Source organism: Palaemon carinicauda, chromosome 19, assembly GCF_036898095.1.
Source record: "Palaemon carinicauda isolate YSFRI2023 chromosome 19, ASM3689809v2, whole genome shotgun sequence".
In the NCBI taxonomy this organism is placed as follows: domain Eukaryota; kingdom Metazoa; phylum Arthropoda; class Malacostraca; order Decapoda; family Palaemonidae; genus Palaemon; species Palaemon carinicauda.
Genome location: NC_090743.1, coordinates 29,276,868 through 29,290,001, shown reverse-complemented (window position 1 = coordinate 29,290,001; position 13,134 = coordinate 29,276,868). Strand labels below are relative to the sequence as shown.

General features: G+C 34.4%; 1 protein-coding gene across 7 annotated transcripts in view; it reads right to left on the bottom strand.

Annotated features, from left to right (window-relative positions):
* The window catches only part of poe (E3 ubiquitin-protein ligase-like protein poe), an 87,266-nt gene extending 78,543 nt beyond the window's left edge, over positions 1 to 8,723 (bottom strand). For all 7 annotated transcript variants that reach the window (XM_068393390.1, XM_068393395.1, XM_068393392.1 and 4 more), the window contains exon 1: positions 8,545 to 8,723. In XM_068393390.1, coding sequence (XP_068249491.1) covers positions 8,545 to 8,708 — 164 coding nt within the window. In that variant the 5' untranslated portion in view covers positions 8,709 to 8,723. The remainder of the gene's footprint in view (positions 1 to 8,544) is intronic.
* Positions 8,724 to 13,134: the final 4,411 nt, after the last annotated feature.

The following is a 13,134-nucleotide window of genomic DNA, read 5'->3' as shown; positions in this document are numbered from 1 at the left end:
TCCATTACCACCCCCTACAGATGAATTTTATTTTCACATTACAAATACTGTAAGTGTACAGTAAAAAATTTTCTTAAATACAGGTCAATACAATATCTAAATTCTTCTACAATACTGTACTGTAATAAATGAATACCACGAGAAAGCAGACATTGTATCCGAGGACACTTTTCTACACAGTATAAACATCAAAAATGTTAAAAATAATTTGTACATTTCCTAACTATACAAACCTGAATCCTTGAATAGGAGATTGTTTCAAGTGCAAATGGAACTCGGCAATTAAAAATTACCAGTGGCGATACATTGGCAAGCACTCTGATGGTGTCTATAAGACTTTCGGGGAAGGTGATGGTGGGAAGAAGAGTTTAAGGACTCAGGTTTGCATACAGTAGTCAAGAAAAATACAAATTACTTTTAAAATTTGTGATTTATTCCTACACATAATACAACCTTTCGTCCTTAGTAGGAGACCCGTCCTAAGGTAGGAGGAAGTCCCTATTACCAAACCGGCTGGCTAAAATCCTGGTATTACTAATCTCAGACCTGATAAAGTGCAAAGAACAGCATTCTAGACACCTCGCAAACCAAGGTCAAAAGTACAATCAGGGTCACGGCCCAGGAAACCATGGCTGTTGTGTATGTGTATGTGTGTGTATATATGTGTGTGAGTGTGTATATATATATATATATATATATATATATATATATATATATATATATATATATATAATATATATATATATATATATATATATATATATATATATATATATATATATATATATCTATATATATATCTATATATATATACAGTATATATATATATATATATATATATATATATATATATATATATATATATATATATAAAAACTCTTCCTTAGATTAGGAAGTACGTCAAGGCATAAAAAATTTGATGAGTGCCTATACATACTGTATCCATCCTCCCCCTCATAATGAGTGAACACTTCTATTGAATATCACTAGAAAAGCTAATAGCTATAGGTGAGGCCTACCTATATCTACGGCTGTCCACCTGCATAGGAAATCATTGGCTTTGCTGTATCCCAAGGGAGGGGAAGAAGAGGAAAAGGGCCAGACAATCTCACTCGACCTAGAACTAGACTGTAACCGCTCTTAGATGCGGTAATTTTGGTCCTGTTGAGGAGATATGACTACACCATCTGCTGAGCAGAAAGAACAGGTCCACGTGAAAACTTCTCTACAGACCTGTGAATGCATTCCCGCAAATAATACACAGTAAAGACTTGAGCCACAAAGATTTTTCTTAAAGGCAAGAAAAGCCTGAATTACACTTAAATTGTTCTGATGCCTTGGGAAACAAAGAGATCAAAAGACATGCCTCCAAAGCTAAGAATGAGAAAATGAATACGAGTCTTTGTACCTTGTCTACCTGTTTCATCGAAGCCAAGACAAGCAGAAAAACAGTTTTTGAGGGAAGGTCCCTATACAAGGCTCGCCTCAATCGTAAGCAGCTCTCTTCAAAGACCTAAACTCCTTGGTTGCATCCCAAGCTGGAGGTTGAATTTCACGGGGATAACAGGTCTGCTCCATAATCCTAATAAGTACAGATAATTCTAATGAACAATATTCACTCCTCTCAGTCTCAGTACCTGGCACAAAGCCGAACAATATCCTTTTGCCACTGACACTTGGAGGTGTTTTCCCTCTTTGCTAAAAAGTCTGCTACAAAAGTAATAGAAGCTGTGAGAGGAGAAGTATTCTTAAAGTCATTCTTATCCATCCTGGTCTAGAAGATGGTTTTATTCACCGAGAAAGTCCTGTACTAGGTCGATTGCTAGTAACAGGCATGTGAGCAATTGTATCCCTTACTGCTCAGCGCTGGGTATGCTCTTGGTATTGTATGAGCAACTTAGCATTGACTATGATCTTTCCATGTACCATTCTCACAGTCTCAGAGATCATTAGAGATATATAGCTATGTTGATTAGACCTGTTTTGGCTATCTTCCTCTTCAAGTGTGGCAGTAGCACTCACTCTAGGATAACTCCTTTGGTACGAGACCAATAACAGTTGACAAGCAGCGTACTGTATATCAATGACATTTGTTCTCAAGAGAATGACTTTTGGTATTATCTTTTCCCTACTTCCTGAAAGCTAGAGGATAATTTTGCATGAAAGGGAGATAAGGGCAAGGCCCTTACTCCTAAGGGTAGTGTGCCAACTCATTTTGTGTGAGGATAGATAGCCAGTGTGTAAGCATTTGTATCACAAACGCTCAAGTATCTTCTGGACAAGGAATATTCGCAGTAAGTATTCTCCTGCCTCGTGAAATTCACTGGCAAACTAGAAGGCGAATGTGAGCTCTTATCAAATGACCATACCTTTCTAGAAAGGTGATTGCAAACAGAGGGTTCCTGATCTTGAGACGCATGCCTCAGTAGAGGGCAGAGGCATAACATTAAGATCTAATGAGTGTGAACCACTTGGGGAAGTAATTGCATGCCAACATGTGAGAGCGCTTGTGTTTAAATAAACAGGAGTGCACAAGCAAGTGAATACTCTCAAGTCAAATGAATGAGTGCATATATACTAGTACAGGTAAGATGGTGCGCGATCTAAAGCAGGTGAGACTGTCCATGATCGAGAGCAGGCGAGATTTTACGCAATCGATGCCAAGTAATTAAGGTGGCATTTCCGTAGATATGCGCAATAACAAGCATGTGGAGTGGCTCTCCCAAGATGTTCGCAATTATGAACAGCTAGGTGAAAAGAATGTGTGAGAGCGCTCCCGTAGAAGCCTGCAATTGCGAACAAAGGAGATAGAACAGAACTCTCTCAAGAGCAAGCAAACACCAAGTAGCACTCTAAAGATCACAAGAATAAACAAGCTTGCGATCCTGAGCATATGGAGTGGTACTCCTCTAGATGAGAGCTATTTGACGATCAGCCGAGGTAAAAGCAAATTATCGCAAAACCTTGCCGTCTTTCTTCGTCCTCAGTGAAAGATTGGCCAAATCTGTCTCTCACACAGGAAGAGAAATGGCAGGAGCGACTTGAGAATATGTAACTCCTATAGATTGGTCTCAAAAGGACTTATCATCCAATAAAGAAAAAGGAAGGGTGGCAGCCCCTTTTTCTTTCCTCTGGCATGTGTGCACTAAGTCAGCCCACTGCCTAGACTGAGCACATTTAGATGCATGAACACATTTCTCTCCCTTCAGTAAGTGTTATGATCAAAGCTGAATGGGCGCAGAAGGTGCACTATGGCACACCTTTATTAGCTATTCCCTATCGCCTGTCCTTTAAGGAAGGGAATAGGAGCGTGCACATTGCTTGCGCGCTATGCACCTAGGTGAGGGTGCTCATCATCATTGCTAGCTTTGCGATTACGCATTCAGGAGACAAGGAGATATCTCCCCTCAGAGAGAGTGCAAGGATCAATGGGATTACATGAAACTCATTTCTGTGAGCCACAAGCATGCTAATATTAAGGGGGTTGGTCGGCTAATTTTTTTTTTTAAGGACAGGACTTTGACATTCATACCACTTAATAAGGTGACTTAGGACATCTCCATAGTGCATAGGATTTTTGCCTCTGACCTTTGTTTTTGGGAAGCCAGGCCAATTTATCCTGAAAATGAGTGTCTTCAAATTCTATCTCCTCCCTTAATAATTAATATTAATACCTGGGATTACTACCCTATATAGACCTGATGTAGACCTCTAATCAAATAGTTTTTTTTTTCTTAAAGTTCTTTTTTTTGCTAGATATGATTTTTTTCATTATGGTAAAAAAATAAACCCTATAAATCAAAGGAAAAAATTAATGAAAAAATATGAAACAAAAATTGGAAAGAGGGCTCTATTCAATTGTTTTATAATGTCTTTCTAAGTTATATACCAAATAAGTATAGTGTTGAGATACGGGCATTCAAAGTTTTCCTTTGTATTTTTACAAAGACAATACAAATAAATCATGATTATTATGAATTTCATGTTCTTTTTTAGATATTAATAAACCAAACCAATGTTATTTATCATAATTTAATCATAAATGAAGATCCCTTTGCTCAATATCTTGCTTCTTTAGGCTCCTGGTCAGGCAACACTGTTCCTCCTTAATCCTTCACTAACTCCGTTAATATCGCCGATATTACCCACTTCTGAACTCTTATTACAGCCAATTTTCTTCTACCTTAAGTTAGCGAGATGTTGAAATTGTCTTTTCCTCTTTGGCATGATGAAATTCTTGTCGAAACCAAGAAAAAGACGTAAAAGCGAGTGAATGTCAGAGGTCAAACTCAAAAGGTGTAATCTCTTTGAGGTTTGTGCTAGCACTGAAGGCCGAAGGGTGTAATACTTCGTCTTGTGACTCATGGAATCTATACAACACCATTGCCCAAAATTTTTTTATATCAAAATGCAATAATTATCAAAATTTACAATAACAGAAATACTGCATATTTTTGTATGGATCAATGTTTTCGGATTACTGAGTTACTTTTACTAATTATTCTATAACTATGAAAGTAGGAGGAATTTTGACAAAATATTTCATAAACGCATTCTCCATTACCATACGAAACTCTGTGAATTTTTTCAGGATTTTGTGTTTTGGCATACCCGGCTGGGCATCTTAAAAGTGTATTAGTGAGAGACCACACCATTTTTGTGCACGCACATCAGGAGTGCAGAGCACGTGCAAGGTCTGGCGAGGCAGGGTTCTCTGATCTAGTCAGTGAAGGTTAGGCCTGTGAAGCAGTGCGTTCATCCGTAAATGATGATGACCATATTTCCCGTGTCATAAGATGCACCTTTTTTCACGAAAAATGACCCCCAAAATCACCTTGCGTCTTAACACTAAGACAAAATTGTATGGGGAAGTTTGACAACCCTCAAACACCAAACTATTGACCTACAAGCACTCAAACTCACGAGATAGAATATAAACCTACAATTATCATTCATATGTAATATTCATTTATTTTTATGTTGCACTTCATTTAGTGAAGTACAGTAGCAAATTATTCTTTGTTTTGGTAATCAGCTGATGACTCACCAACCCCCTTCTACAAGCAAACATGCCAACTAGTGGTCTCGTAGCAGACGACGCTAAGACGTATTAGTTGTTTATGAAGTATATGTCTATTTTCTCATATTTTGTAATAAAGCAATATATTGATAATGACTTTTTTACCCGAGTTACGAAACAATACAAACAGACAGTTGCTGAATACGGACTTGGAAAAAACTTCTCTTATTTGATTGCAGTATTACCAAGTTAGCAGAAAAGTGACTAGACCTAGAAACACAAACAGTAGCAAAAGTATTCCACCTAAAAGAATTTCTATATTTCTTTAATCAATAAAAAAATTTTGTAAAAATTTATAGACTATATGAAGAATTTTGGAAATATTACTAGAACTTTACCTCTTTACCAAAATTTGATGAAGAACCTTTGGCAACACTGCTAACACCAAACACTGACTATACGTGTAATAGTGGAAATTAAGACTGGTTTGGTGGTTTCTTATATGAATATGTAAAAAAATTGGGATAATCGACATATAGCTAATTAATATTAACTTAAACATTTCATAATACAGTATACCCAAAATAAGAAAAGGTTACTGTGTCAGACATTAATCACGCTAGAATCGCTGACTAAGGATTTTTGCCAAGAAGTTTTTAAAATCCTGTTTTTTTTTTTTTTTTAAACTGCCTTGCTAATTTAAGAGTAAGTCTAAACCTCCTCGTCGCTTGGAGACATATTGAGTGACAGCATTAGAAGGCAAGGACACACACCACTCAGAAGATTTGCGAGAGTGAACGCGCTCATCATACACAGGAGAGCTTTAACATCTCTTCTGGAAATGAGAACTTATTGTTCTTTGTTAAACTCATAGGGAAGTCTGGCTCAATGGTGAAATAGGCTTAAGAGTCAATGTCATAAGATACTGAAGTCTTATTCCCCTTCGAGGGAATTCCAAAGGCGTAGCATAGCGTCGTCAACTGGCATCATACCTCAAAATTTAAGACTGTTCCTAAGTAATAGACCAATGGGGAGGGGTCAGAGTACTGGGGTTGGAGGAAGAGGTCTAGCCAATTTTCTTTTACCACATGGATGAGCCCTTGGGATCAGAATTGCGCTCAGCTTTCTACTTCCGCCTCCTGCCATATACCTGTCATTGGGAGGGGAACTACTCCCTACATTACTCACAGAGGGTATCCAAATGATCCATACGTCCTTTGTGCAGGATCTACTTCCCTGCCCCTCATAAAAGTGCAGCAATTTCGCAACACTCCCTGGTAGATTCACCTTCAATATTGGTAAGCATATACAGTACACATTTTGTAAATAAAATTTTAAAAAGCAATGTTTGAAGAGACACCAATAGCATGTCTATTATTCGAGAGCTGGAATCAAAGTAAAGGTTCATTGTACCGATCAAAGGGGTAATTAACGGCTACTGCTAACACCTCGTTATAAGCTTTAACTGACAAGTTCCAGTTGCGCTTGAATCAACTTCACATTAAAGGAAGGAGGATTGTACTCGTGCAGGAACAATTAGGGCTCTCAAGTTCTAAGTAATCACTTTAAGATGTCCAACACCAGAACCAATAGTTTAACCTGGCCCAGGGTGCTACAATCAGGGATATATTATTCAATTAGATATCTACGTTACTTTTCAACATCTTTATCATCAACCCAAAGGGATATAGGGAACCCTTGGACACCCCAGAACCTAACCTGACAATGCCTAACATGAAAATTCCTACAATGGTTCCCAATCATTGTAACACTATGAAGTCCCACTATGGCCCCTAATTACTGTTAGATAGAGGATTATAAGAATTAGGCTAACCCTTCTGGCAAAGTAAATATCAAATCTGTCAAAACCATGTCAAAAATCTTTAAGAAACCTTAGCTAACCCTGAAGGACCTTGCCATTTTTCCTTAAGATAATCATTTACATTGATACTCTTTCAGCCATGGAAACTTGAGAAGTTCAACCTGTGGTAGCTGAACACACTAATTTTAGTTTATACTATTACTCAATCATCTAACCAAATATGAAGCTCAGGTAAGTCCATAAGTTAAGCAAAGCCTAACCAGTCTGCACTAAATTTCATAAATTAATTGCACTTTAAAAGGGTAACCTGCTGAATCGTGTAACGTAAAATACAGATTTCTTGCCAAGTTAATATAAGTTATTCTAATTTCTTGCTAAACCGTTACTCTCCCCAAGAAAAGTGCTGGCTATTTTGGCAATTTTCTCTGTATGACTAAAGGGGCTGCAGTATAACTTACGTATAGGTTAACTAAAAAAGAGCCTTTGTATAATGATGAACAGGACCTCCCAGGTGCTTATACCACCTATCCTAATCTACAAGTCGTATCCTTGCCTACTTACATAAAGTGGGGCTGACGTCCCGCTGCAACCCCCTTCTACTGCCATATTTTTAGCAATAGGGTTGAAAATAATGGCGTTATAGAGCATGGCCGTCATCGCACATAAGCCCCCCTAAACAAAATTGAATACCAATTCATTGCCTAAGCTCACTATCTACTTTAGAGAAAGCAGGATGCTATAAGCCTAAGGGGCCCAACAGGAAAGGCAGCTCAGTGAGGAGAGAAAATAAGGAAAATTCATTTGACAACTAATAAAGTTAATGCCAGTCCCAATGAACTAAAGTCACCCCTAGATCTGTCATACATAAACCATGAAAAAATAAGGCTTATTTCAACCTGTTTAACGACAAAGCATTTACAGCAAGTTTAAACTTACAAAGTTCCACTAATCCAACAACCAGATTTAGAAGACAATTCCACAATCTGATTATAGGTGGAATAAAATTTCAAGAATACTGTGCAGTATTGAGCCATGTGATGGAGAAAGCAAGATATATGGCCTAACCTAATATACCAGCACCAAAGAATTCCTGTCATATGACTTCCCTGTTATCTCTTCTAGGAACAGTTGAAGAACGTCCACCATTCTACTGTACAAACTTCCCTAGATCTTTAAATAATGCAAGCAGTGTTCTACCTGAGGTCCAGTAATGAGGCTAATTCCTTAACGATCAGCTAATCTTAGGCATGACAAACAGGAAACGACGGTTTTATAAGTATTCGGGCCCCTGGAGATTAGAATGTTATTCCGACATAAAAATAATAAGAGTGAAGTATAAGATCCATTTAAGGCGTAATTTTTTAACGATTTTTGTCGTTGAATGGAATCAAAATTGTCATACAACAGTCTTAAAATACGATGTCTAGCCTGGTCTACACCGAGCCTACGGTAACCATATAAACTTATTTCTTGACTATCTAAAGATACCCAATGGAATAAAATATAAAGTGCATGGCATAACACCCTCCATAATTCCTGGGATCACTTCAAAACCCCGGAGACATTTTTGTAAATGAAATAGGAAAAGATGATGCTCGGCAAATAATTACCAGGTCACCGTCAGCAACAAACGAAAAAGAAAATTCTTAGACCAGTTTTTTGGCAAATATACACAACGTTTCATAATAAACTTGATACAAACCTTTTCACAATTGCTTTCACTAATTCAGGTAAATCCTGTTTGTTCACAGAGCCATAAGAAGCAGCCAAAATTGGCTTAACAATTTGGCTCCACTCAACTCCACCGCTTGTGGCAGCCATGTCTGTGCAGCTGTTTACTGAAAAGGAGACCGACGGTGCTGCCATCTGTAGCCAAAAATAGTCAGGTTCTTATCAAAACAAGTTGGAAGTAACCAGAATTCAGGGCTTCGTACTATAATTTCGTACGAAATAAGAAAAAAAAAATATTATAGAAATTAGATTAACTTTATGACCAGCTATTTTCAATAAAAAATATACAAGAAAAGCCCCCTTTCAGACGCTTCAACACGAGTTTTAAACTGTTTCCTTTTGAGTGTTGATTTTTTCTTATCCCGTCAAATGAGTCTACATTTAACTTGAGATATATATATTGTTAAACAACTAAAGTAGCATTCTACTACCAATTATCAAATTTCTGACGCACGGTTTAGGAAATTAGATATAAATAAAGACGATGTCTTATTCAAATTCGGTACGTAGTACCTGCTATTTGACAGATAAGGGAATGTAGAGAGCCAAGTCGAGGGTTTACCATTATTTAACAATGTACATTTGTCTTGAATTACCACATTCCACCCACCAAGGTCAATTAAATCAGACAGACAGATTTATCTATATATATATATATATATATATATATATATATATATATATATATATATATATACATATATATATATATATATATATATATATATATATATATATATATATATATATATATATATATATATATATATATGGTTCAAAGATATTTTCGTACATATATTGGTCTAACTTTAGGCCTACAGTAGAAATACTGTGGACAGACTATCAATCACTTCAAGGTGAACAATTATTCTATCTACGAGCGGTTCCAGAATCACGGTGATGAATAATTGACATCAAATTAACACGTACTAAATATTACGTCAATTGCTATTTGCAAGATATCACATGAGTGCAAGACTCCTGAGAATACGGAGAAACATGCTAGAACGTATTGCATGGGGTGATGCAATTTAACATCACCCGCTCTATAATCTATGTATATATATATATATATATATATATATATATATATATATATATATATATATATATATATATGTGTGTATATATATATATATATATACATATATAATATATGTATATACATATATATATATATATATATATATATATATATGTATGTATGTATGTATGTATATATATATATATATATATATATATATATATATATATATATATATATGTGTGTGTGTGTGTGTGTGTATGTATGTATATATATATATATATATATATATATATATATATATATATATATATATATATCACTTCCTACGCCTATCGACGCAAAAGGCATGTTAGAAGACTTCGCCACTTGTCTCTATCTTGGGCTTTTAAATCAATAATTCTGCATGCGTCATCTACTTCACGCTTCATAAATATATATATATATATATATATATATATATATATATATATATATATATATATATATACATACATACATACACACACACATTATACACACACACATATATATATATATATATATATATATATATATATAAAGGCAAATAATAAAATGAAAAATTTGTTTTATTTTTCTGTTGTATCCCAAATCTGACATTAATCGAACTTTTCTTTTCCAAAGAGACTTTTTTTCGGCACTGTAGTTTCAATTACGATGAAAATTGGTCTACATAATGCAAAATTACTCAAATTCGGGTGATGTTCAGTCATAAAATAGTTTTATATATCTTGAATAACTGTAAAAATTGATATATATATATATATATATATATATATATATATATATATATATATATATATATATATATATATATATATATATATATATAAGACAACAAACGCAGTAAATGATTATTGCAAGATCTACACAATAGATATTTAAGCACAATTTAAATAGGACTTCCGTATGGCTTCTGGGAAATATTACAATACCCAACTGGCTACCTAAAACAATCAAATTACTCAACTCTGTCCACCATCAATACCATTCAAGACTATTTTTAACCTCGTGGTATTTAAGAATACGATACAAAAACAAATGGTTTTCCTCATTTGCAATATTTCCTGTCACTAAAATATGTGGGCGTTGTTTTTTATCTATTTTATTTTTTATATATATAATTTATCTACGCTCATGTCCGGTATTTATCTTTATCTTTGACTTTTAAGATAAGCTAAATACCAAACTATTGCATAACAAAAATAACATTACAGACTTAGTTTTCCCCTACATTTCGTTGATAGTGTTACTCCATGTCTAAACTAAGATGAAATTTTATATATATATATATATATATATATATATATATATATATATATATATATATATATATATATATATATATATATATCTTAGTCTATCCACCTTTGAATTGTGGAAAATTCTGATGTTCATACTTCATGAAATTACTTTTAATTATTGATTTTTCTCAAATAAATTGAATTTCACGAGTTTTATCTTTACTTATTCTCTTTCATGCTCGCCTTTTTCTTTGTTTTTTTTATTTTTCTTGTACGTACAATTAAACCTTTACTTCGGTTTTTTTTCCTACTGGGTTACTTTCCCTCTCAAGGCCTTTGGTATAGCTACTGGGGTTGCAGATTATAATAATAATAATAATAATAATAATAATAATAATAATAATAATAATAATAATAATAATAATAATAATAATAGTAATAATAATAATAATAATAATAATAATATGTATTTGTTAAAACTAACAGTTTTATTTCCAATTATTTTCACTGAATGATTTCGTTCTAATTTTCAGGACTTTAATCATCATTCAGAATAAAATATAGCTGGACCTGCTCCCTGATTAGAACTAATTTCCAGGTTTACTTTACTTTACTTTAAGGGCTGCTTCTCTGGTCCTATACAGTAGGGGAACCCTACCCTCTATAGGACCTCCACAGTCATTTTATCATGTTTGTTAAAAAAACATTCAACATTTCACACAGCATATTGCTCGTTTATTATCAAATCCAAACTATCAAAGCACCTAGAGAACAAGAAATTCTCCAGTTTCCCCTTGAAAGCCTTAATATCTTTAGTCTTTCGGATGTCTAGAATCTACAGTAGACATATATCTAGGTTTCAATAATTTTAAACCATCAGTAACTATTCTCGTGTTAACGCGATTTCTTGGCTGCACGATATGTAGCAATTCTCTTAGATATTTTGGACGTTCGGTTCTGTTAACTTGATGGGTTATTGTACATACTTTAAACTCAATTCTTGCCTTAATATGCAGCCAGTGTAAATCAATTAATGTAGGAGTGATTATTTCTTGGGGTGGGGCACCTTTTATCTGTCTTGATCCTCTGTTTATCATGTTTTGTAATTTCTTAAGTTGCACTCTTAGTAGATTGTGGTAGATGGTTAAAGTCGTCAATCCTGGTAATAACACAGTTTATCACAAGTTTCTTTACAGAATTTTCATCCAAGTACTTCTTCATAAAAGCAATGTTTCTATGATAGCCAGCAGTTTTTACTACATTATTTTTTTGGGAATTGAAAGACAAGTTACAGACTAGAGATGCGCCTAAAACATGAACTTTACTAGATATCAGGGCAGAGTTATTATTACGTTTATTTGAATATCGCCCAAGTTTCTTACGCTATTTGATTTTCATTTAATCTTAGTTGTTTGATTGTCATGCATTCCCTAACATTGACAAGAATTTCGGTTTAGAGTATCAGTGGTGTCCTCTATATCATTTATGTAGAAGTAAAATTGTGCATCATCTGCAAATAGTTTGAACTTCACTCCGTGCCTTTGTAGTATTTTCAACAGACCAATAGTATAGATGCAGAATAAGATTGGACAGTGCACTCCCCTGAGGTAAACACTTGTTTAAAGATTCATATGGTGAATAAGTTTCCAATTTGCATACAGTCAACCAAGTAGTCTTTTAGGTATTCAAAAGCTTGATCTTCAATGCCGATGGACCGTTGATAATCTAATAGAAGTTCATGCACAACTGTATCAAAAGCAGCACTGAGATCAAGTAATATTAAAATACCACAGTGGTTTTCATCCATAATTTCCAGCATATCATTTACAACAGAACAGATAGTTGTCTCAGTAAAGTTTAATTTGCTGCAAGCAGATTGGTTGTCTGACAAAGCTATTTCTTTTAAGTGACTAATCATTAAAAATTTTGTTCATGAATTACGTATTCTAGCACTTTTGAAATGAAGGATAGTTTGATTTCTAACTCCCGTTTCATCTGACTGTGGTAACAAATCTGCCCCTTTGGTCAGTTTTTATTTGTACTCCTAAAATGATCTATTCTTTCCCTTACGTCATTCATTCTTTACTTATTTTACATTAAGGGCTGTTTTGTTGGTCTCATCACACACATGAACACTGAGCCCTACACTCCAACAAAACTTACATGATCTGTTTGTCGTATACTTTTTTAGTTATTTAGAGTAGCACGCAGTGTATTGTGTTAATTGTCAAATTCATATTATCGAAACACTTAGGAAACAAGAAATTCTTCA